The 27,104-nt window shown below is 42.4% G+C and overlaps 1 protein-coding gene across 1 annotated transcript in view; it reads right to left on the bottom strand.

Moving 5' to 3' along the window:
- Nucleotides 1-921: 921 nt before the first annotated feature.
- pip5k1ca (phosphatidylinositol-4-phosphate 5-kinase, type I, gamma a) overlaps nucleotides 922-27,104 on the bottom strand; it is a 94,946-nt gene continuing 68,763 nt past the window's right edge. Inside the window, exons 11-17 of the mRNA XM_080736400.1 lie at nucleotides 26,866-26,950; nucleotides 24,562-24,723; nucleotides 23,877-24,018; nucleotides 21,824-21,856; nucleotides 21,228-21,347; nucleotides 15,831-16,131; nucleotides 922-2,116 (exon numbers count right to left, since the gene is read on the bottom strand). Coding sequence (XP_080592526.1) covers nucleotides 2,114-2,116; nucleotides 15,831-16,131; nucleotides 21,228-21,347; nucleotides 21,824-21,856; nucleotides 23,877-24,018; nucleotides 24,562-24,723; nucleotides 26,866-26,950 — 846 coding nt within the window. The 3' untranslated portion in view covers nucleotides 922-2,113. The remainder of the gene's footprint in view (nucleotides 2,117-15,830; nucleotides 16,132-21,227; nucleotides 21,348-21,823; nucleotides 21,857-23,876; nucleotides 24,019-24,561; nucleotides 24,724-26,865; nucleotides 26,951-27,104) is intronic.

The following is a 27,104-nucleotide window of genomic DNA, read 5'->3' as shown; positions in this document are numbered from 1 at the left end:
TATTTATTTAGACACTTGAACCATCAATACTTAATAAAGTTGACCTTTCACTCTGTACTTGGTCTGTTCTTTTTCCCCTCTACAAAACCTCTTGCCGAAAATAGCTGATCTACTTGTAGATCTGCTATTTTTGGCTAAAGTTCTCCAAATATGGACGCTAGGGTTCAAGTGGTTAATATAAAAAGGGAGAAAAAAAGGTTTCTATCACAAAAAGATTTGGAGGACCCCCTGTAGTAGCTCTGAGGACCCCCTAGAGGTCCCGGACCCCCTGTTGAAGAACCCTGGCCTAAATTTATATCTTAGTTGAGAATCATATGCTGCCACAGAAACTACTGTAAACGACACTAGTCCTGTAATGATTGTGATTAACGTCACTTTTACACTCAATAATGGTAAACTAAAGTGCCGTCTAAAAAACCTACCCATTGCTAGAACAAAAAAAGAAAATAAAGAATTCTGGAGTGTTGTGTAGTATTGTGTGTTATTTGGCCTCTATGACTAGCTCATTTTTAGGTCCCTCTTTCTTAAGTGCAAACATTCAATCCATTTACAAACTGTGCCATGTGTCTCAGAGAGAACATTGCAACGTACCATGTTCATTCAAACATACTGGAAGGAGAAAAACGCCCGCACACTGTTCATATGCTCCAAAAACATACTTTTATTATAGGCAACTGGCTGCAACGTTTCGACTTTACGTCTTCATCAGGCAAAAGTTGAACTTTTGCCTCAACTTTTGCCTGATGAAGACGTAAAGTCGAAACGTTGCAGCCAGTTGCCTATAATAAAAGTACGTTTTTGGAGCATATGAACAGTGTGCGGGCGTTTTTTTCTCCTTCCATTATCTGATACCTTGATGTCCAGCACCTGGCCTGAATATAGGCTTGAGATGTGCACACAATCTTGTCTATGAACCATTCAAATATACTGACAATATCGACTGCACTATAAATGATGTACTAATAATCCTACAAACATTTGACATGTCGTCTATTCAAGATAATTCAATGGGTTGTTGATGTTAGGATGACCAGCAGTGTCAAAGGCCAACCGTCATTGATATGTAGATTTCTGTCAATATTAAAACGACTGTGTGATCAGTATTCTTAGAAAATTATTTGTTTGCATCTGTCCATAAGCAGGGCAACATTGGAAGACATTGTAATGATGAAACTATGAATACAGTGATTGACAATGTCTACTCTCTTAGTGTTGCGACTGATTCCACACCTTTGGAGGCAACACGTTTGGGGGTTGGTATTTCAGTAAAAGTAAAAGTTGTAACACTGAACATCCATGAAGTAATGATAAACACTTGATGTAAAACCAAACCGGTGAAATCGGCTACTATTGAACAAGATATCAGTTACACTGAACATATTAAATCCTAAACGCAAAGAGTTGCCACTGCAGCTAGTGATAACTAGTGAAGAAGACCATGACGAGACACAAATAAAAGCAAAATAAATGCCTGTTCCCAGTAGTGAAGTGCCCAGATAATAATAAAAAGATACAAAGAGAATGATTCAAAGTAAAAACAAAACCACTGAATATGTTCACTAACAGGAATGTGAGGCTGGCATATAATTACACATATCTTTTGTTTTGATTTAGCAAACTTTACTCTTTTTAGTTTTTTGGTGACCAGACATACAGTAAAGACCATAAAGATTGTTGCATAAATAATGTAGGATTAACAAGGAGCAGAAAAATAAAAAATAAAACGTAATAAATATTTATGTTAAAGAAAAAATAGAAAAGTGAAAAGAAATCTGATTGTAACCAATGGGACATTCCCAAAAAGAAGAACATGAGACTTACAACATGTGTGTCTGTTATTTTGCTATAGGTTTACTTTTCTTTATTTTTAAGTTGTCGAGGATGAAAGTGAGAATGAGTGGTTGGGTATCCTCTGTGATGTCATCACTGCAAGTTGTTTCCCCCCTACTGTATCAGGTCACTATTTTTCTCACCTTTATTTTTCGTTCATTTTTTTGTAAAGATGTTTAAAATACAGGTTTGGACTAGGATCCTGCTGCCACTGGTGAGGTCTGGACCAGAACTAGTCCTCTTCACGAAAGCGCCCTCCACTGCTCCACTGGCTGAGAGGGCTTTACTGAGAGAGAGAGAGAGAGAGAGAGAGGGGAGGGGGATGATAAAAATGACCATTCATCATAAATCAAAAACCTGTCTTCTGGCGTTTCTGACTGATGAAAGTAAATATACTGACGAGTCTGACGACCTATGTAATCCAAAAAGGTCATTAAAAACAGAGCAGTACAAGTACAGTACATTACTCTGATTAAAGGTGAAGAGATATCTAACAGTAGATATCAAACAGTTGTTTGATATTTCATATCAAACAACTGTTTTGAGTATGAAATCCTGTCAAATTAAGAGTGACAAAGGACTCACATGACTGGTATGCTCCTTTAAACCATACAGGGAAGTGTGATTCATGGTTTTTCACAGTGAGAAAATGTCTGCAGCTTAAAACCACAGCTAAAAACTGGCAGGTGACAATGAGCTTTTAAGACAGTTCTGCCGCATATGCTTTATGGTATATCTTACAAAGCCATGTTGTACATTTGGTGGGATATCTTGTGGATCAGGCAATAATGTAAAGGTGTGGAAAGCAAAACCCAAGCCATAGCCTAATGGGGACGCTCGCCGAAAATCTGTTATTTTTTCCCACGTGCAAAATTGTCACGTGGCAAGGGTGCAAATTAGGTTTAAGTAGAACAGCAGCTAGGTCAACCACAACTGTCTGACAGACCAATCTCTCAGGAAGACCCTTAGGGCAAATATAGACCCAGCTGTGTATTAGGATCACTAATTGCTATTTGGAAACCCTTTATATAAAAAAAGATTAATAAAGATTAAAAATCAAACCTCGGTTCGAAGTGAAGCGGTGAACTTTTATTCTATGTGTTCTAGAGCTATGAACTCTGTGTTCTAGATCTATACATTCTTCTGTGTTCTAGATCTATACTTTCTATGTGCTTTAGTTCTATATTTTTATGAATTCTGAATGAATGAATGATTTTATCTGGAAGGCCGAATTGTCATGTGAAGCTTGACCAATCCTCAATTCTGGACGCACGGGACACACATATTTTTCAAAAATAAAAAAAGAAATTGTCATGTGAAACTTCAAAGTATAGTCTCATTGGACATTTTTAATCATCCAATCATCAGACCGGGACGGACGGGACACACATATTCTGGATGTACGGGACAGATAAAACCTGTTCATTCTGGACTGGAATGACCATATATGGACATATACGGGACACACAAAGCAACTCCTTGGAAGCGGCTTTCACGCGCTTCAATTTTTTTTTAGTACCAAAGTAAACTGATCATATACATCATACTTTTAAGTATTACTTTCCACTGTGTCTATCAGCTGTGGGAGTCTTGCCTTGGTGATGTATGAGGTGAAAGCATGGAGAGACGCCACAACAGTCAGACGGAGGGAGGCAGTGTAGTAAACACTGTCCTTCATGCTGCTGCTGGACTACATGAGTGGCAGGGACATGCTGGGCCCCTGATTCAGCCCAGGAAAAAGAGTTGGAGAGGCCCTCATTGCGCGCTATAGAGAGAGATCTCTCTCTTTAGCGCTGCTGCTACTCAAAGATTTGTGACAAAGTGACAAGCCAGTGGGCCAATTACATGAGTTATATTTCGTCGTTGTCGAGTGGAAACCTTGTATGTCCAAAACCGTTTGTTTTGTATTTATCATTTTAAAAATGATTTAAACTAGTGAAAACAGCCGATCTACAAGCACACAACGCCTCGCACCGCGAGGCGTTGTGTGCTTGTAGATCTGCTGTTTTCACTACTTTTGTGCGACGACCTTGTATGATGAAGCAGGGCTTTGCTTTGCGAATAAATTTACAAATTTGAAACTTGGAGATACGAGGTTTCTGCCCGACAGTGACGATTTACTTTGTTGGCCGCCCAGCCTCCAAAATGGAACGAAGGACGACATTTTATTTTTATTTTTTTCCTAATGGCCGGCCTGGACCGGCCGGGAATGAACCGGCCGTTCGGGAGTTGTCCCGCTTTTCCCAATGGCCAGCAGGTCCCTGATGCTGCTGCTGGACTACATGAGTGGTGTAAGGCGGACGGAGGACCCTATAGCCCCACCCCCGCTGATGTACAGCACAGCATGTACAGCATGTACAGTACAGATCAAACCAAACGTCCACCCAGACACGCTGTAGATGTCTTGCCTAATTCAATGAACCTGATAACGACGGAGAGTTGGGTTTCATCTAAATAGAGCCAGCCTACCAAACCAAAGCTTCCCTCATAAAGACGGAGATTAACCTGCCGATCCTTTTAAGCCCAGACTGCCTTTAAATGAAGCATCTTCACAGGAAAAGATGGTCTGAATTTAGGGAACATTCTCTGGAATTTTAGGACGTTTTTGGCGATTTTTTTTCCTGCTGCACATTTTGACTCCTTCTCACTTACTGTCTCACTCTCCCCATCCCCATCCGGCACGGGCTCTGAGCCATAGTGTAGCGGAGAGTACACCCAGCAGGTCCTGTCCTCCGGAGGCTGCATTTACACACGCACCACAGCAGAGGGGGCCAAAGGGCCAGTGGCACACAGACAGAAGCAGCGGAAGGGCAGGCAGGAGGAATACAAACACAAAAAAGGAGCAAGAAAAGAAGGAGACAGGACAAGAACATTAGAGATGCATTGACCACATCCACACAGCGGCCGTTTTGCTCTTACGTCATGCTCGTGGAGGGAAGGGGGCGTCTCTAACCCACAGTGGTTCTCAAACCTTCTCATGTGAAGGACCCCCAAATTGATATGTTGGCGAAAGGGCCTTTCTGTGTGGGGTTGGGGTTTGCATGTTCCCCCGGTGTCCCCTAAAACATGCAGTAATCCTGGTCTCTCACTCCTCATGCATTGAAGGAAGCATGAGCTCAGTTTGGGGCTCTCCCCAGGTTGGCAGAGGGAGAGTAGCGCCCAGGATTACAGCTTATAGGCACTGGGTGAAAAATGGGTTACAGAATCTTGGGATGAAAATTTAAGGAGGCGGGGGGAAAAAATCAAGACTTTCAAGATTTATTTAATTTAACTGCTATTTTTTAATTGTTAATAAAACATGGATAAACATGGATATGTATATGGTGATTAAAGTGAGTGTGATGCGGTATTAACACATTTAGCTGGGGACCCCCTGGCACCCCTCCTAGGATCCCTGGGGGTCCCCGGACCGCACTTGGAGAACAACTGCCACAAGGAAGGCTTTCCCCCCCACCCACCATCTGAGTATGACGTAAGAGCAAAATGGCCGCCATGTGATTATGTTCAACAAAAGGAGGAAATGCTGCCGAGACAGATTAGAAAGTGTCAGCTTGATAGGACATTCAACTGGTAAGAATATGATAGCGTTAAAAGACACTGTGAAATGTTAATGCACATTAGACTTCACTGCAGGCTTATACACAATATAGGCCTGTAAGACGTAAATGCCAGCAATGACACGTTGAACTGGTTGCATTTAGAATAGAACACGCAAGTCGTTTTAAACAGACACACCCTTAACGAACAGAATATTACCATGTTTTTCTTTTTAACTGTAGCCTGTAATGAATCACATGCATCATTCCATTTCTACATTGCCTAATTTGGACTATCTCCTCCAAAGCAAAGTAACACAGTGAGAGAGAGAGTCGATGCATCGGCCAAACAGGGGAGGGCGGCAGCAGGAGAAGGAGGAGGTGGCAGTAGTAGTGGATGGAAAGAAAGGAAGCCAGGATGCAAGGCCTGCCAAACGAGAGAGAGAGAGAGAGAGAGAGAGAGAGAGAGAGAGAGAGAGAGAGAGAGAGAGAGAGAGAGAGAGAGAGGGGATCTTCTTCCAAAGCAAGTCTCTACTAGACTCAGACACTGAAATGTTTGTATAGTATCAGGCGGGGGCCCTGTCTGTAAAAAAGTGCCCTCTCCAGACCATAAATGCATTTTTTACTATGGTGAAAGAAATGAAAATGCCCCTCTTTCCATGCCATACCTGAAGGCAGCATTCAAGAGAATGTCCTTGTCCAAACTCTCCTAAACTTGAAAGCAACATTTTATGTCGAAAGAATTGCCCTCTCTGTGTAGAAATTCATGCCGTTCACGCCACATCTCCAGTATTAACTTGATAATGCTTAGTTCAGTGTGGTATTAAGCACTGAAAATAGCCAACCTCCAAGCTCACAATGCTTGCAGGTCTGCTATTTTCGATATTTTCACTAAGAGGCCCTTTTAGAAATTTCAACCCCTGCCTCTCTAACGTTCTCTGCACGTCCCTGTGTATAGTATAGTAACTCGACCACGATGCCTTTGCCTGCCTGCCTCTGTAAAAGGCTGCCTTCCAGTAATGTCTTTCTCCATAAGGTACTGGCCCTTTAAAAGAGAAAGCAAGCTGAGAGCAAGATGATGATGATGATGATGATGGATGGAGTCAGAGGTGGCACTGGGGGCTGATGTCATGTCACAGAGCGCGCACGCACACGCACGCACGCACGCACGCGCGCGCGCACGCACGCACACGCACACACACACACACACACACACACACAGCTAAGGACCAAAACGCCCCATCCATAATGCAACCTCTCAGGTACAAAGGGAGAGATCTGACGCAATTAAGCGATAAGTGAAGCAGCTAAACTGAATGTCAGTTTAAATGAATTCACTGTGGGAGTAAAAAGAGCCCGGTGCTGTCAAATAAGAAGCTGCATTTTACATGTATTATTATAGACACAAAGACTCCGTGTCACATCCCTCGTCTCCAACACGTCTCCTGTAATTTAACTCTCAAATACCTGGAACGCGCCGAGTCACGTTAGATTTGAACCACTTTAACCATTATTTTATGCTTTAACTATTGAAAAATAGCAGATATACAAGCTCACAGCGCGGCACCGAGTGCCGCGCTGCGAGCTTGTAGATCTGCTATTTTTGAAAAATCGTGAAAATGTGTGCACGTCTTTGAATATCTTTGACCCGATCTTTGACCCGACTTCTAAATCCTTCTTCTAAATCATGTTGTTCTCAAACCTTTTCATGTCAAGGACCCCCAAAATTACAGGTATTTGGCCGCGGACCCCTATCTCAAAATATGTTGTTCCAGGGACCACCCAGGAGCAAATATTTGAGTTACAAATGTTCGCTTTTAAATAGATATCAAAGACTTGCAAAGAAATATCATGATTTTTCAAAAATAGCAGATCTACAAGCTCGCAGTGCGGCACTCGGTGCCGCACTGTGAGCTTGTATATCTGCTATTTTTCAATTGTTAAAGCGGTCAATAATCCTAAGCCTAAATGGGTTAACATGATGACCACAAAGAAATCCATAGTGGAGAGGGTGCAACCAGACACCAATTATGAATCAATGACTTCAAGCCTACACATTCTGCGGCGCTAAGGTGGGTGTGAGCAAATGACTGCAGACTGTATCACGTTGTGTTTCAGAAGCAGCTGAGCAACCGCTATAGCATCTACCACAGAGGAAACACCCTGCATGCACACACTCACCAAGGATCAACATTAGGGCTGTCACGATTATGACATTTGACATGACGATTAATTGTCACTAAAATAATTTGCGATTAACGATTTAATCTTGTTTTTTGTCGTTGACAATCACATTTCAGTTTGGCTTTTAGGGCTTTGAAGTTGCACATCATGGCAGATATGACACATAACCTAAATATACAAATACATTACTGACATATTTGACAACTTTATACTTAAAAAAGAACATTGGTAGTGGAAATAGCGGATTGTGAGCTTGTAGATCTGTTATTTCCACAATTTTAGAAAATGTTAGAAAACATTTTTCAACATGGAAACGATTCTGACAAAATAATTGCGATTATGTCAAATGATTGCGATTAGACGATTATGTAATAATTGTGACAGGCCTAATCAACAACACCATGTGCACACTCACCAAGGATCAACAACAACACACTGGACAAATAACGACGCAGTAAGACTCTCGGTGTTAATGAACCACTTAACCCCTATAACCTATTGACAGGTGTCCCCCAGCCAGGGCTCAATCCTTGGTCTGTGCATTAAAGGTGTATTCAGTGATAATGAAAGTGGCCGGGGGTAATCTTGTCCCTTACTGGCCTTACAGCATGGAAATGTTTAGTTTTTTATCGATTTTTTACACCATTATAATGTTCTCGTTTTGATCATTAGACCCAATCACTGAATATCGGTAGGCGTACGTCTCCAACTTCAGGATAAGTATGATACTGATTTACTACGAGACTGTGGCATTTTCTGAGTTCAGTAGTTTACAATCTAGGCATTTAGCAGACGTTCTTAATTCAGAGCAACAGCGGTTCTCAAAACTTTTATTTTGACCATGATAACTAAACATCATAACATAACAACGGCTGATTGGTCGAGGACTGGCTGGCCACCTCTGAAAACCGAATCTAGCTATGCTCGTAACACGGGCCATGGTGGAAGTCCTTATATGGTCAGCACACATTCTAGTGAGGAGAATGAATGGAAAATGTACCAATTATATTTTTATTTGAATGAAATACAATCACTGAATATACCTTTAAAAAAAAGGCAATCTGGCTAGCCATTGTCAAGGAAGAGTTTGTCGTTCTTTTCACTTGAAGCAACACGGAAGTCTGTAATCGAGAGACTAAAGAAAAGGTACGGTAAGTGATTTATTTTGGTTAAAATAAGTATTAGATGGCTCTATGTTATGATTTTACTCATCGCTATAGAGTGTTTGTTCGGTAACAATATTCTCCATGTCTCTCAGAAAAGACATTTTCAGGTCGGTTCAGTTCAGTTTTGTTCATAGAATAAAACATCATACACTATGGAAATCACTCCCACACCAGCTGGGGGAGAAATGTTGTCAAGGGGAATTGGGAGATTTGCGGCCGTGCAATTTGAGACCAGCGCATCTACCCACAATTACTTTATATCATGCCAGTGGGAATGGAGTTACAACAATGACAGCTGAACCGGGGTTTCCCCAAACAGACAGACAGAGACAATCTGGGTCCACCACCAAAATAAAAGCCTGGGTTTCCGAGGCTACCCATCTGGAAATGGACAGCAGGTAGGGTTGTCACAATTATTACATAATCCTCTAATCGTAATTATTTTAAATCAGGGGTCTTCAACAGGGGGTCCGGGACCCCTAGGGGGTCCTCAGAGTTACTACAGGGGGTCCTCTAAATCTTCCAATCCTTTTTATATTAACCACTTGAACCTTAGCATCCATATTCTGAGAACTTTAGCCAAAAATAGCGAGTGTGAGCTTGTAGATCGGCTATTTTTAGCAAAGAGGTTTGGTGTAGAGGGTAAAAAGAGCAGACCAAGTACAGAGTGAAAGGTCAAGTTTATTAAATATTGACGGTTCAAGTGGTTAAATATCTGAAAACACAAATTGACATGAATCCAAAATACACTGATGATTGTGCTGTCAAACAATTAAACTATATGAAATCTATAAAAAGGTTGCGGGGGTCCCTGCTTCATCTCTCTCGCTGCTAAGGGGTCCTTGGCCTGAAAACGTTGAAGACCCCTGTTTTAAATACATCAATATTTTCAAACATTTTCAAAAATAGTGGAAATAGCAGATCTACAAGCTTGTGATGCGACGCGTTGTGAGTTTGTAGATCGGTTATTTCCACTATCAATGTTCTTTTCCAAGTGTTAAGTTGTCAAATATGTAAGTCATTTCTTTGTGTATTTAGGTTATGTGTCATATCTGCACAAAGCCATGTGCAACTTCAAAGCCTACAAGCCAAACGGAAATGTAATTGACAACGACAGAAACACAATTAAATCGTTAATCGCAATTATTTGAGTGACAATTAATCGTCATTTAAAATGTCATAATCGTGACAGCCCGCACAGCAGGTAAATGGAGATAAGGAAAATGGTGGAGGATGACGTAAGTGGGGACAGGCCCCGCAGAGCAAGAGTAATGGAGGGGCAAGGTGGAACATAATGGGAAGGTCAGAGAGTAGACCAGCTAGCTGCTTTCTTTTCTGTTCACCGCTCTTCCTCTTCATATCGTCACTGTCGGGCAGAAACCTTGTATCTCCAAGTTTCAAATTTATTATGTCTTTCACAAAGCAAAGCCCTGCTTCATCATACAAAGCTGTCGCACAAAAGTAGTGAAAACAGCCGATCTAGAAGCACACAATGCCTCGCGGCGCGAGGCGTTGTGTGCATGTAGATCGGCTGTTTTCACTAGTTTAAACATTTTTTAAAATGATAAATACAAAACAAACGGTTTTGGACATACAAGGTTTCCACCCGACAACGACGATATTCTTCTTCTTTCCGAGCCCCCCCCCCCCCCCCCCCCCCCCGTCTTCTCTATTTCCACTGTGCCATCATCGCACCACCGCAATTATAACGGCCGGAGAAGAGCAGAGAGAAAGAAAAGAAAAAGGCCACAGTGTGGACAACGAGGGAGATCAGAGTAGAGGGGAAAAAACACAAAAGAGGGGGAAAAAATAATGGGGAAAGATAAAGTGAAGTGATTGAAGGAGCAGGGGCGTCACAAGGGGTAGGAAAGTGGGACTGAGTTACCAGGGCCCACGGTGGTGGAGGGGCCTTAATTACTTTATACTTTAGCTATTGAAAAATAGCAGATATACAAGCTCACAGCGCGGCACCGAGTGCCGCGCTGCGAGCTTGTAGATCTGCTATTTTTGAAAAAGTCGTGAAAATGGGTGCAAATCTTTGAATATATGTAGCGAACATTTGTAACTTAAATTTTGCTTCTGGGGGGGTCCCTGGAACTCGATATTTTGAGATGGGGTTCCGTGGCCAAATACATATCATTTTGGAGGGTCCTTCACATGAAAAGGTTTGAGCTCCACTGACATAGAAACATAGGTTTTTCGAAAAACCTCAGAAGGATTTGAAATATTCAAAGATTTTCACGATTTTTCCAAAAATAGCAGATCTACAAGCTCGCAGCGCGGCACTCGGTGCCGCGCTGTGAGCTTGTATATCTGCTATTTTTCAAATAGTTAAAGCACAGGGGCCCCGCAGTGAATCCTTGTACCCACAGGACCCAGAATTTGGTGCGACGCCCCTGTGAAGGAGTATAATAACCAAAGGAAAGCGAGAGTAGATGGAGGAGAAGGAAAATGAGACCGCAGCTGAAGGAGAGGAGGGACGTAGTCATGAAAAGTGAATGTGGAGACTGTTGATCGTGGTTGAATAATTCAGACACAAGCCATTCAGACGAACTTGTGAAGTGAAGAGAGTGCTGCGCTACGCAGTGCCTCGTCTGACTTCAGCAATCACTCCAGAGTCCTCGCCGCTAAACGATATACTGCTGATATTTCCCAGGGGAGTGGGACGATTATATGTCATGCCCGAGCCAATCCCAACGCTAATAGACGGTTTTCAGTTCAATACAAGTCACCCCACCAACCCCCCTTCCAGAGATATCTTGCCTTGTCTGTCTGTTCAGTGCTATTCAAATTGCTTGTGACAGGGGTGCGCAAATCCTGCACGTTATGCATTTTGACACAAGCCGACGGTACACAGTAGTAAAGCATGCATGCTAGGGATGGGACGATACGCGATATTATCGTTTATCGTGATAAAAAAACACTCACGATAATCGTATCGTGGAGATTTAATTTATCGTGATATCGTCCTCCGGCTCCGTCGTGCACTGGGATCAATTCACCTTGTATTTGCCGAGCTGCATATCTGGTGCCATTTAAACCCTCTATGATTGGTAAAAGGTATACACACTTTTTTTCACTCTCTATCAAAAGTCTTTGCCAAAAAATTGTCGGTTTACAAGCTCACAACGCGTCGCGCTGCAACGTGTTGTGAGCTTGTAGATCTGCTATTTTTTGGCAAATGTTCCGGCCCTGGATAATGGATTTTGATTATCGTGATAATATCATAAATCGAGATTTATTTTGTCACAATAATCGTGATATGACATTTTCATATCGTCCCATCCCTAATGCATGCATACAGATTACAGACAGTATATGTGTATATTCAGAAGAATAAATAAAAGGCTCCAAATCTACCTTTTCCTATTTTGTTGTGTAACTGTGTATTATTTTACTCAACAGAGAAACCTTTTTAAGTGGGTGAAACTCCTGTGCATGCAGGAGCTTACATCAGTGTGGGATTGGGCGATATGTCGCAGCTGACCTATGGTATCAGACCACTTACTTTCACTGGACAGGTCAGTGTGTGTGCGTCTGTGCGTGCGTGCGTGCTGCGTGTGTGCGCGTGCGTGCGTGTCACCAGCTGTGTAGTTACATCTGAGGATGTGTGGTAGTGCACAGTGTGACCTCCTGACCCCCCTGAGGCTCTCCAGACCCCGTGTGTCTCTGTTTCCACTGAATGAATAATAAGTGTCTCTTCTTAAGTTGAGACAGCAGGGCGGGCCAGGTGAGCAGACTGATGAATAACTGAGGGAGCTCGCTGACTAACCTGTTGCTATGCAGGACCTCTGATGGCACGTTTAAGCCAGAGTCAGAGGCGTCAATTGGGTGTGGCAAGGTACTATGGCAGAAAAAAAAGTGTCACTCCCCATCTCTCCCTGTCCTATCAATAAAGGCATAAAAGCCCAAAACAAATCTTAAAAAAAAAAGAATTCACGAATGACTCTATGAATATCTGTTTTGATTATTCTGTTATTAAATTACTATTATTGTTAATTAGCAGCAGCGGCGCATTTTTTTCCAAGTGCGGCAGTCAGTTGTTTACTTATGCTTGTGGTAAAATGATACTATCTACTGATACTAATCATCTGAAAGCATCTAAAAACCGATAGTAATCATCATCATCATGCCTGTTGCTAAGGTATGCGCGCATGCAAGACACCATTCATGTTGCCATACCTTAGCTTTTGCTGAACTCGCTGGCCCGACTTGACTGTGTGCCAGTGCCACGTGTCTGAGATAGCCGATCAACAAGCTTCTGCTATTTCTGACGCGCCACACCGGCACGCGACTGTGTATAAATCACCGGGTGTTTGATTCCTGACAGAAGACACCCCTCTAGAGCAGAACATACAGTTATGCTCTATTTTATTTATGCCCTATTTGGCTATTTGAAAATAGCGGATCTGCAAGCTCACAACGTGCCATATCACAACATGTTGTAAGCTTGTAGATCCAACCAAACAATCTGATTGTTTGAAATAAGTGTATTTTCTCGTGCGTTCTCAAAAGAAACAAATTAAATTATGATAAATGCTGCAGATCAGTCTCGGCAGAGATGAGCGGCTAAGCGACTAGGCTTGCAGTTTACATGAGAAATGTAGAATTTGTCCCAGAATATGAATACATATTTATATGTTTTATTTTGATGGTAGCTGCTGTATAATGGCAATATTACACCTGAGGGTGGCTTCACTGTGATTATTTGCACTTCAGCGATGCTCGCAGAACCCTGCTCCACCTTGTTCCTGACCGCATCAATGTCGTGCCAATAATCACGGGTAACGCACACCCTCTCGTGTAATATTGCTTAATTGACAAATTCTACGAAATATGAGAACCTTTAATTTTGTAGTGCAAGCAGTGGTGTAAAGTAACTAAGTTACAATTTAAGTCAAATTTTGAGGTATTTGTACTTCTACTTGAGTATTTCCGATTTCCAATGCTTTTACTTCTACTCCACTACATCTGGGATCCAAATTTTGTACTTTTACTCCACTATAATTATTTGAAAACTATAGTTACTTGTTACTTAGCAGATATAAATTATAATATTATAAAACATATATAAACCACTTTAGCCTTAATATTTTATACCGTGGCTATTTGAAAATAGCCGACTACAAGCTCACAACGCGTCGCAATGCGACACGTTGTGAGCTTGTAGATCGGCTATTTTCAAACATTTTGTACTTTTACTTTTGGTACTTTAAGTACATTTTGATGCCAACACTTTCATACTTTTACTCAAGTACATTTTGAATTCCAGACTTTTACTTGTAACAGAGTATTTTTACATTGCAGTATTGATACTTTTACTCAAGTAGTATTTCTATTACAGGCCTTTTACATCCCGATCTGAGTACTTCGTCCACCGTATAGAAGCTCTCTATCTGGAGCTGTGATCAGCAGCTCTATGTGCTATCCTCTACCTGCCTCTCATACATTCATTAATGACTCTTAGACCTGCCAACACAACACTATCAGGGATATCTGATGGTAGGTGATTGTTGCTGGGAGGACACGCACACTCGCTTGCACGCGCAGACACACACACAGGCACGCACGCACGAACACGCACGCACGCACGCACGCACGCACGCACGCACGCACACACACACAAATAGCAGAGACTAGTGAAAGTTGAAACTTTCTCCAACTCCAGCTCTTATTGATAACAAAGCTGTTGACACCATTAGATCCCATTATGAGCAGCAGTGAAGTGTTTTACCCCCCCCCCCCCCCCCCCACACACACACACACCCCAAACCACACTGCAAATCCTCGCTGACGGCTGGAAACCTTGTATGTCCAAGACCGTTACTTTTCAGGAAATGGGGGGGAAAAACTACCTGTGATCCTATGGATCCTATACAGTTATTATTTAGTCACTAAGCTCTAATACGTTTCATTGGTTAAATACTGTATTTAAAAAGCGTAAAATATCCAGTCTACAAGCTGCGATGCAACGCGTTGTGAGCTTGTAGATTTTTGCTACATGTGCGTGAAACTCGACTGAACGACGAAGCAAGGCATTCATTTACGGAAACATCGTCGTTGTCGGGTGGAAATCTTGTATGTCCAAAACCTTACTTTTTTGTAATTATTTCAAAAAACGATTTAAAATAGTGAAAAGAGCAGATCTACAAGCACACAACGCCTCGCACCTTGTGCAACACTTTGTATGATGAAGCAGGGCTTTAATTTACCTAAAAACATACAAATTTGAAACTTGGAGATAAGAGGTTTCTGCCTGACAGTGACGATATACCCGTAATTGCTGGACTATAAGCCGCACCTGAATATAATCCGCACCAGCTAAATTTAGAACAAAAAACAAATGTTCACATATATAAGCCGCACCTGACTATAAGCCGCAGGTGTCCTTCCTGCTTCCTGCTAGAGCGCCCCTGGTGGCCATTAGCTGCAATAATCTATATATAAATCCTTGTTAAAGACCATTGTAAAACTAACTAACTGGCCGTTAGCTGTAAAAATCTCTATATAAGCCGCAGGGTTCAAAACATGGGAAAAAAGCCGCGGCTTATAGTCCGGCAATTACGGTAAACATGGGCATTGGGGATACAAGGTTTCTGGATAGACCCGCGACATGCTATTCAACACACTGCACTGCACACTGCAACCTGCAGTCTCTCTCATACCAGAGCTCTGGACTCAGCTCCTTCTCTGAGGTCCTCGTGTCAACGCTTCTGTAGGACAGCATCATACAGCTCAGTCCATTCAATTATTAGCAACAGTTCAATATCCATATTGCAATGAAATTATATTTTATTGCAATATACTCTATGTTGATATATGTCTTGTATATATATCATATATTCTGACAACACATATATATATATATATCACAGCGGGATGCTGGTTGAATATGCCATGCCATGCTATCTTAAAGGAGCACTTCACCCACTTTCAAGCGTACCGTATCTCCCTAAACTGTAATTGGTTCCTCCTATAACGTTCATTATAAAGGCCAATTTATGCTTGGTCTATGTATCTGTTTGCATGTGTGTGTATAGTACTGTAGGCCTACAGTATGTGTGCATAGTACACAACAGGCTTTAGCTTAGCTTAGCCTATTAGTTTAGCTTACGAGGTCTGTGATTGGCACGTCATCCTCATCGTCTACGGAAGCCTGGCTGGTACACCCGGAGCCGGACACCTGGCTGGCCGTGTCTGGCGTGTCCACCACCACCACCACCGGGCTGGAGGCAGCCTCCAGGGGATCTGTGGCCTCTGCAGCCCCAGGAGAGGAGGTGGCAGCTGGGGCAGAGGAGGAGGAGGAGGAGGCCTCAGGAGCCATGGAAGAGCTGGAAGGGGCGGCAGCAGCAGCAGCAGCAGCAGGAGCTTCTGCCCCCGTAGCAGCTTCAGCACCAGCTGTTTCCTCTACCTCACTGTGGAGGAAGAGAAAGGAAAGGAAGGTAAGAGCATAGTGTGACATTATCAAATCAATGTTGTCTTTGACAGCACATTTTGATTTAGTTTTAGTCATAGTCGTTTGAATAAAATGTCATTTCATTTTAGTCATAATTTAGTCACCTGAAAAGTTTTAGTTTAGTTCAAATTTTAGTCGACTAAATATCATATGTTTTTAGGCGACTAAATCTACAGTTGATTTAGTCAACTAAAATGTATTTTGGCAGGCCTTGATGGCATCGTAATTACTGATTTTACACTTGGTTGCGTGCTGAAAATAGCAGATCTACAGGCTCACAACGCGTCGCACTTGTGAGCTTGTAGATCGGCTATTTTCAGCACACAACACCTGAGAGCAACCAAACATAAAATGACTCTCTTCTCCACTAGTCCCTCGGCTCCCTCCCTAACATTTTAGTCAAGTTTTATTTTGTTGACGAAATTGTCAATATATTTAGTTATAGTTTTAGTCATCACAGCTTAGTTTCTAATTTATTTTATTTAGTTTTCGTCAGTTAAAAAAATGCAGTCGACGAAAATTTTTGGTCATAGTTTTAGTCGTCAAAATCAACACTGTATCAAATGGGTCATTTGACCCCATCTTGAGGACATTTAATATTTAGGAAGAAGGCACTGGAGCAAACACGGAATGTTTAAGCCTTTTCTTTTTAATTAATTACAGGTTGCAGGCAAAAGTGACAACGTTTTGATGTCAATACATCTTCGTCAGGTCAAGATGTATTGACATCAAAACTTTGTCACTTTTGCCTGCACCCTGTAATTATTTAAAAAAAAAGGCTTAAACAGTCCGTGTTTGCTCCAGTGCCTTCATCCTACAAATTCAAGTCCTGCTCCTGAGATGCACCGGACCAGCCTAAACCAGGCTAGAGGTGCGGTGGACACTCTTCATGACATTTAATATTTCTTGGTCGCACTATAGGGCTGCAACTATCGGCTACTTTTTAGATATTATTCTATTGATTCATTTTTCAATTAATTGAAGAATCGAGATGTGTCTTTAGATTTTTTTTATTTGAATATGTATCAACAAATTGACACAAAACAATTCATTTATGATTGACTAAATTGGTTAGTCTGATTCAAAAATGCATAATCTTTGCTTGACTTCTGGGCTAATACTGTATACACCCCAAGTTGTGTGTTTGATCCCAGTACAGTACTTGTTACTTGCGCAAGTACTGCGATCGGCTGGGTATGTATGTATTACGAGGTATATATGTCGGTGTCCTCTCTTGTTTAAGACCGTAGCCCAATCAGGGACCAACATCTCTGGTAACGTCATCATTAACAGGCAATGAGGGACCCGTATTCCTGGTGATGCCAGTGGTGATGTCATTGGCATTGGCATATATCATAATATATCAGTTTTCTTTTTGGAAGCGGTGATGCCAGTGGTGAGGGCACCTCATGGCACGCTCTACTTGTGTGCAAGAAGCAAGTTGGCACCTCGACAGAGTGAGTGCATTTCTAATTTTGTTTGTTGTCCCCAGACTCCAGTTCCAGTCCTGAAGCCATCCTGCATCCACTACCCTATTCTGACTCTTTCTGGTTTGCTAACAGACAGTATATGTGGTCTTTTCCAAACCCATTACTCCCTCCTGCACAGTGACCATATAACACACACACGCGCACACACACCGATAGTGGGTACATTAAGCCCCATTAATTGGGGCACTTCCCGTAAGCTACTCCAATAAAACAGAACAGATGTGCAGGACTATTAGATTTAAACAAACAGGCTCTAAGTAAAGTTTAATGGATGGATGTGTGTGAGTGTGTGTACTGTATTGTGTGTGTATTCATGGTCTTGTTGCCAGCCGCCACTCTAAGTCTTACCAGCTGTCTGTGTGTTACCACAATCCATTATTGTTCCCGGCCAGATCACTGACGATTAGAAAGGAATTAGCCTTATCCACACTGCTTTCTCAGCTTGTGTATTTGAGCTTGGCATCGCTAGAGCAACACTCTAGTAGATGAATAGTGAGGAAGAGCAGCCAGAGTTGGCATCTTACACACAGAGAGAGCTGATTGACTGAATGGTTAATAGGGGGCAGCAGGCTGACAGTTACCATAGAGAGGGTTCTTCTCATTTTCTTGTCTCCTCCACATGCTGCATGGTATCTGTCACAAGTGGTGTAAAGTAACTAAGCACATTTACTCAAGTACTGTACCTACCGGTAAGTACAATTTTGAGGTGTTTTTTTTTACTTTACTGTAGTATTTCGATTTTTTTGTAGTATTTACTTCGACTCCACTACATCCCAGATTCAAATATTGCACGTTTACTCCGCTACTTCTTTCATTGATGTCTGTCACTCTGACAGTCTCCCCCTATCCCCATCTCTGCGTCGGTTACTCTTCCTCTCAGCCGCCTTCTTTTCCTCCCGTCTCATCTAGAGGTGGGACGTTCGCGAACGAATCGAGTCTTTTGAACGGCTCTTTGAAATGAACGATGGGATCCGGTTCGCAGTAATAGGGAGCCGTTCCTTTCTAATGAACATGTGGTGGGAAAAGTACTCAAATTCTTTACTTGAGTAAAAGTATCAATGCTGGAATGTAGAACTCTGCCACAAGTAGAAGTTCGGAATTAAAATGCACTTGCGTAAAAGTACGAATGTATTGGTATCAAACGAATAAAATGTAGAAAAATCGTTGCGACGCATTGTGAGCTTGTAGATCGGCTATTGTCAAATGGCGGAAATGTATATATATGGCCAAAAACAAAATGTATATAGTGTTAAAGTGATTTGCAATCATAATCGAAATCTATTAAGTAACTAGTAACTAAAATGAGCCAGTCTTTTGAACGGCTCTTTGAAAGGAACGGATCTCATGAGATCCGGCTCACTTCAAAGAGCCATGAATCCCATCTCTAGTCTCATCCATTTCTCAAGCAGCAGGTCATCTCAGGCTGCTTGGAGAAGCAGGGCCATCCAGATGGTTCCTCCCCCTGTTTCATTAGCTCTGAGTCATTCACCTTTCTAGCCCTTCACCCCCAGCTATGACTGCAGCCACAGCTCCTTCCAGAACCTCAGGCCATAATGTTGAGCCCCTGGATGGGGGGTCCCTGCATCAGACACAGGTGTTTAATCAGTCTCCCTCCCTCAGCAACCTCACCCTGATCGTCCATACTCAATCCAACCCTGTTCTGAGCCAAATAACACAGCTCAGTTCTCAATTCAATTAACACCAGTAAGACTCCCTAATCGGGAGAAAAGCGACCGCCAGGTCGCATGTATACACGCAGCCTCATGGTGGCGCTAGAACAGGAGCATGTGAGAAATCGGGGGCGGAGGTTGTGGTTTGCCAGCCAAGGAGTGTGTGGGCAAAGTTTGGCATGGATAGAGGCAACGGTGCCGGAGACAAGAGTAGGGCCAAACGTCTGACGTGGCGGACAGACGGAGGGACAGACTGACGGAGGGACTGACTGACAGACAGCCAGTGGAGGTTTTCATAGTAACTTGCGACCTGACGGTTGCAACCAAAGTCAAATATAATCAATGGCAAATGATTCCAATCCAGTCCAGTTCATGTTCTACACATAATAACTAATAAAGTTGTGCAATGAACTGAATCGCATACATACAGTACTATGTGATTCCAAGTTGTGAGTTTGAGCCCAGTTCTCTACTTGTATTGTGTGTTGCCCCATCCTACCCTTGCCTCTTTTTCTGTTTTCAGTTTAAAATGAAGCTAAAGTGAGATAAAAGTAATCTTAAAACATTTCAGAATATGGGGAGGTTTATGTTATCTCTGTGTTTTGCGAGTGGGGGGATTAGTTCCAGTCCGGAAGCCATCGTGCTCCACTGCCTTATATTGACTTTCTGGTTTGCCTACAGTATGTCGGGGCTTCAAACCATCACTCCCTCACAGTGTCAACCAATAACTAACACGCACACGCACACGCACACGCACACGCACACACACACACACACACACACACACCCTGTAGAAAATAAATCCTGATAAACACGCATACTCTCTTAACCTAATTAGATGCCTTCTAATAACAAAATGGATTAGTGCATTCACCCGTCATCATTTCTCCATCCATTAAGCCTAGAATTATTGAATGCTTTAACCAGGGAAAAATAGCAGATATACAAGCTCACAGCGCGGCACCGAGTGCCGCGCTGCGAGCTTGTAGATCTGCTATTTTTGAAAAAGTCGTGAAAATGTGTGCAAATCTTTGAATATATGTATTTTCAAAGCAAAACTCAAATGTTGCTTCTGGGTGGTCCCTGGAACTAGATATTTTGAGATGGGGGTCCGTGGACAAATAAATATCATTTTGGGTGTCCTTCACATGAAAGAGTTTGAGAACCACTGACATAGTAGTCTCTCAAGAACCGACCAACTGAGCTCCATTTTTCAAAAATAGCAGATCTACAAGCTCGCAGCGCGGCACTCGGTGCCGCGCTGTGAGCTTGTATATCTGCTATTTTTCAATAGTTAAAGCATAAAATAATGATACACAATAATGTGTACCCATTCTAAATGGGTTAACATGGGACTTGGTATCTCTGACTTAATAGTATCCCTCAGCGAAATTGGTGAGGTTGTGCGTTGGCGTGCATGTGTGCGTTTTATGTTGCACAGTGAGGGGTGCTCACCCAACAGCTGGCTTATAGTCTAGGTAGGAGGCTGGCAGCAGATTATTTATAGCAGGGTGCCAAACTCAGTCATATTAATGATTGGGGTCATGGACTACTCATTATAATGGCTCTAGAGCTTAGCTAACCCCTATTAGGTTGCATGCTCTTTACCTGCCTGGGTTCTATTTCTTGCTGTTTACAAAGGAAAGAACATACTGCTCTACCCTGCTGGTGGTACTGAGGGCGCCGAAGCATGGTTTTAGTGTGAAAAAAATAAATAAAAAAAATACATTAGATTAACACTCAGGATCTTACTGTGTGCCACTGGACAAGAATAATTAATTTACGTATATCTTAGCCTCAAGTCTCCAGCAAGTGACCCATGACATTCAACGCTGGTCCTGAAGTATGGTAAGCATGCATACACACATCCCCAGGGGTACTGTACTGTACTGTACCTAGTGTCAGGCCAGCTCTGTGGGATAGTGATGGTGGGTTCACTGTCATGCCTTTTCACCTCCACCTCCACTGTGATGGTCTGCTGGTCCTCGTCGCGACAACGCAACTCCTCCTGTGTTCTGCTTCCACAAACAAACACACGACACACACAGAGGAAATAACACGTACATCGTTACTGTCGGGCAGAAACCTCGTATATCTAAGATTCAAATTTGTTCATTTTTTCGCAAAGCAAAGCCCTGCTTCATCATACAAGACCGTCGCACAAAAGTAGTGAAAACAGCCGATCGGCTGTTTTCACTAGTTTAACTCATTTTTTAAATGATTATACAAAACAAACGGTTTTGGACATACAAGGTTTCCACCCGACAACGACGACATGTAAGTGAAACAGACAGGCACAGCACAACGTCCCACTCATAAACACAGTTTCCCCTCACACACCACACCCAAACACATCTGCCCTCCGCTGTATAAATATGAAACTAAAGAGCCGTGAAAACACAGAACGGGGACTTTCAGCGTGTTAACTTGTTAAAACAAGCATGGCCTTTGTGAAGTGAAAGCAGCATTCACAGTGCGAGTGCAGACTCACCGCCCATCGTGGCTGACAGACTGGGTGTGTCTCCTAGGGACAGAGAGAACAGTGTCAGTACGAGCTTTATGGTAGGGTGTCGTACTGGGCAAGACATCAGGGCTGCTCCCTGAATGATGAAGACAGCACTGGGGTTTCAACATTGCATATGATTTCATCTTGTGTATATAGAGCATCGTGGCGGAAGTGATTTACTGGTGCCACTAAAAATCTCCCATTCCCCATAGACTTTTACAAAAATATTTATGACAATTATGTTAAGCCTAGAACCAAGCCATCCAGGATCTCAGTATATAAAAACATATTTTAATATTTAATTATTTTATATACTACATTTAATAAATACCCTTTGTGAGGCGATTTAAAAAAAAAATCTTTTCATAGAAACAAAGGTTTCATGCGTCATGATTCACTGACATCCTGGATGGCTTGGTTCTAGGCTTAACATAATTACCGGTATTACAAATATTTTCGTGAAAGTCTATGAGGAAATAAACTGGAGATTTTTTAGTGGCACCAGTAAACCACGCCCACTGCAAGGCTCTATACATTTGATACTACTGTATCTGCAACATTATCAGAGAAAATATTATATGCACATCCAAAATGCAACTTCAGCTGTTCGGAGTCAATAATGAACAAAAATGTTGATTGCGACCGTCAGGGAGCAGTTTACTATGAAAACCTCCACCGGCCGTCCGTCCGTCCGTCCGTCCGTCCGTCCGTCCGTCACACGTCACACCTTTGTTTGTGTACGGTGTGATGTCATATATCTTCAGTATGACATCACACCACATGTGTACACAAACCTTTGTGTACGTTGCTATGGCAACAGTCTGTTGTTGCTGGTCTGTTAGTGTACGTTAGCAACCACCTTAGCAACCATGGTTTTACCCTAGCAACCAACTGTTTACCCTAGCAACCAACTGTTTACCATAGCAACCATGTTTTTTTACCCTAGCAACCAACTGGGCATAAAAGGGATTCTGTTAGGGATCTCCATATATGGGCATAAAAGGGATTCTGTTAGGGATCTCCATATATGGGCATAAAAGGGATTCTGTTAGGGATCTCCATATATGGGCATAAAAGGGATTCTGTTAGCTGTTAGTGATCTCCATATATGGGCATAAAAGGGATGCTGTTAGGGATCTCCATATATGGGCATAAAAGGGATTCTGTTAGGGATCTCCATATATGGGCATGAAAGGGATTATGTTAGGGATCTCCATATATGGGCATAAAAGGGATTGTATCCCAGATGATGCCCTGTACTTGGGATTTGTTGATGTAAATGTTCACATAGAGTGTAATAATTGGTAAAACAAACTTTTGGCCTATTTGTGGAGATAAGCGACCAACGGTCGCTTATCTCCCGATTAGGGAGTCTTACTGGTTATGAATCAACATGCTCACTTAAACCCGACTTGACTATAATATTTCAACCTTCATCTTGTCTTTGTCAGGCAATACCAATATACGTACGGTTGGTATATCAACTATAGTGAATTAATGTCACAGAGACTACTCAGTATTAGTTCCTTACACATGGAACCGAACAGCGAGTCCATTCATCTTCTTGTGTCTCATGTTAACATTAACCCATTCAGAACGTGTACACATTATAGTGTATTGTTATTTTATGCTCCGAGTGCCACGCTGCGAGCTTGTAGATCTGCTATTTTAGAAAAATCACGAAAATTTGAATTTGGACCCGACTCTATAAGTGTCTTTTGAATCCTTCTAAGGTTTTTTGAAAAACCAGTGTTTCTATGTCAGCAATCTGTCCAGCCATTGTCAAAGAAAAGGTCCTTTTCACTTAAATGGAGCTCAGTTAGTCTGTTCTTGAGAGACTACTATGTCAGTGGTTCTCAAACCTGGGGAAGGACCCCCAAAACATTTTTTATTTGGCCACGGACACCCATCTCATTTATCATGTTGGGTGACACACACAACCCCTCCCACTCAACCATTCATTGTGAGGTGGCAACTCCACAAAAGGGTTCAAACTGCAGTGACTGGAAAGTGGAATATCTTCCGTGTGAGTCGGTACCTGTAGCGCGAGTGCTCTGATGTGTCAGACGGAGATCTCTCAGGGATGGATAGAGAGGTGGTGGAGGAGAGCGTGGTAGCGATTGAGGCAGTGGTGGCCTCTTCAAATGACGGAGGGGTGGAGGTTAGGATGTCAGGTCGCCCTGAGAAAGAAAGATAGAGATAGAGTAGCAAGACAGAACCACGTTTGTCTCGTTTGCTTGAGATCAAGCAAACTAACAATGTCAATTATTACACTAATTACTAAATCTGTGAAACTTGACAGTTGAAATTAAGAGCGTGGAACTGAACGCTCGGTTTCCTCTTATCTCTGGGACAGTTTCTATCCCCAGGATTTCATAACTCAGAAACAAAACGAATGGCATTACAGTTTATAGATGCGCAATGTTAATATTCTGTTCACATGATTTTTGTAGATTTTAGCATTTATTTTTCAATATTTTCAGTAACTAGAAGAAAAGGTAGAAGAATGGTAGAGTCCTGCACACTGTCTTCACACTTTTATTGCTGCAACAACGTTTCGGTCACTCGGATCTTCGTCAGGCATTTTCAGTGCCCAAAACCAACATTTAACAATTCCACTGCTAACTAGCTGAGAGCGTGAGAGAGAGAGAGAGAGAGAGAGAGAGAGAGAGAGAGAGAGAGAGAAAAAGAGAGAGAAAAGGAGAGAAAGAGAGAGTGTTTACCTTCATCATCTAGTGTGGGAAAGCTGCGTGCTCCTCTCAGGTCATAGATGTTCTCGTCTCTCTCGCAGGGCAGCCTGCTGGCTGACCAGGCCGCCCCAGGACCAATGTATTTGGGCACCGTCAACGACACGCGGCCTTTCTTAGACGGAGATGACTTAAGAGCTGTGGTGGAAATGGAAATAGTGATGACAAATATTGCTGCCACTCAGAGATTCAAATCAAATCAAATTAATACATAAAATGGCTTTTGAATGTGCATAAATTGTCCTGGGGGTCATGGTGCAAGCAATACCCATATTGTCGTTGTCGGGTGGAAACCTTGTATGCCCAGACCGTTAGTTTTGTATTCATCATTTTAAAAATGAACTAAACTAGTGAAAACAGCAGATCTACAAGCGCACAACGCCTCGCACCGCGAGGCGTTGTGTGCTTGTAGATCGGCTGTTTTCACTACTTTTATGCGACGGCCTTGTCTGATGAAGCAGGGCTTTACTTGGTGAAAAAACGTACAAACTTGAAACTTGGAGATACGAGGTTTCTGTCCGACAGTGACAATATACTGTAGACTAGAAACATCTACTCTGTATATATCTTTTTATAACATTGACAGCAACATAAAATGTACGTCTTCACTCAGGGGAGCACAGCATTATAGTATCAGAAACTAGGGATGTCCCGATACCACTTTTTTGCTGACCGAGTACTTCATTGTGAGTACTCGCCGATACCGAGTACCGATACGAGTACAATTAATAATACAAAACAATGTGTTGTCATCCTCACAAATCTTAAAATTAGGGATGTTCCTAGCGACTAATTTCACTGACATGTACACGACAATTTTGAAACCTATTCGGATAACCGAAAATTAATTGATGAATTTATTTATTGACATTAACAAGCAGAAAATAGCCTAAATCTAGCACATTTCAATCTATTAGGCTAAACCTCATTTGAAAAAGATATCAAGAGTATATGAAAGCCTTTTAATAATGTTTATACTATTGGAACCTGCTCCAAAATAATTGATTACATCACCAGTGAAAGACGTAGACTAAAACTAGGTCACCAATTAACTCCCCAGAGCAGCGCACCACAGCGCAGCTGGACTGACAGGACTCCTCTCGTTAAGCGACCTCTCTCATCTCGCTCATCTCTCATCACTGTTAGGCCTACTTTAAACCATTATTTATGGCATTCGCAGCCAACTTATGACTGAGACTACTTTCTCCATGTTCTCAAAATCTCACCTCAAAATGGATTATTCTTCAGATGAGCGGATCACACTGATGCAACAGGCTCGAGCCGAGCTGCCGAGGTAATGAGTGAGTGATTCACATCCAGTCGCCTTTTTTGGATTTGATTTCTCCATCAAAGGCAAAGCACTCAGACAAACTTTGCATCGTAGCAAGTTTTAAGATTAATGAATGATGAATGATGCTGCTAAATCACTCAATGTAGGCCTACTCATGTTGAAGCAGCAGAAAGACAGACAGACAGCCTGCTGCCGCTGAATGCCAGCGTTCACTCCGTTCAGCGTGCACCCGCTGTGGGTCATCGTGACCACAATTACCAGTATGACAGTCAGGCTCCGCAAATCACCCTTGGTAATTCTTAATTTGCTTATTTTACATGATATAGCAACCTTTTATAATAAAGAAATTCTCCTCTGCCTACAAAATGATGTCATACTTAACAGCCCCATTGCCAAGGGTGTCGCACAAAATTCTGGGCCCTGGGTACAAGGATTCACTGCTGGCCCCCCATGAATGTTCTTCATGGGGTATTTAAAAAATAGCAGATCTGCAAGCTTGCAGTGCGGCACTGTGAGCTTGCATATCTGCTATTTTTCAATAGCAAAAGTATAAAATAATTAAGGCCCTGGCTTTCACCTTGAGCCCCAGTAACCCAGTCCCACTTTTCTCCCCCTTGTGACGCCCCTGTTCGGTATCGGCCGCTGCCGTCAGAAGTATCGGGCGAGTACGAGTACAGCAAAATAGGGTTGTATCGGCGCGAGTACCGATACCGCGAGTACCGATACCGCATCCCTATCAGAAACCTTTCTATTTATGTGCAAAGCTTCACCTTTGAAGTGTGATACAATGGGAAATCATGCAAGGCTCAAATAGACTTTTCCAACCCCAGAGTGACATTATGCATGCCCCAATAAGGCATTCAGCAATATGATTTCCCCCAGACAAGGCTTGGCAACAAAACAGAGTAAATCTTGGCATTTTGGCAATGGGTTGCTCATCACAGAACTGCCTATGTAAGGAGATGTGTCTCCATCTGAACAAAACTCACAGGAACTCTTCTTGAAGACGTTGTTGCTCATGAACTTGAAGAACCGGTCAGCGTAGAAGCCTGGCCGATGGACCGATACCGTGTCCTAACAGAGAGAGAGAGAGAGATAGATTGAGACAGGCTGAGAGATAGACAAAGTGAAAAGGACCAAACCAAGAGCAGAAAGGCATTTAATCCTGTCCATCATCTGGTCCACTTTACGAAGGCTTTTCTTCTCTGGACCCACACAGAGGCCAGTG

This window comes from Nannobrachium achirus (genome assembly GCF_963921795.1).
Source record: "Nannobrachium achirus genome assembly, chromosome: 1".
In the NCBI taxonomy this organism is placed as follows: Eukaryota; Metazoa; Chordata; class Actinopteri; order Myctophiformes; family Myctophidae; genus Nannobrachium; species Nannobrachium achirus.
The sequence above is the reverse complement of the archived record's forward strand: the minus strand, read 5'-3'. Positions and strand labels throughout refer to the sequence as shown.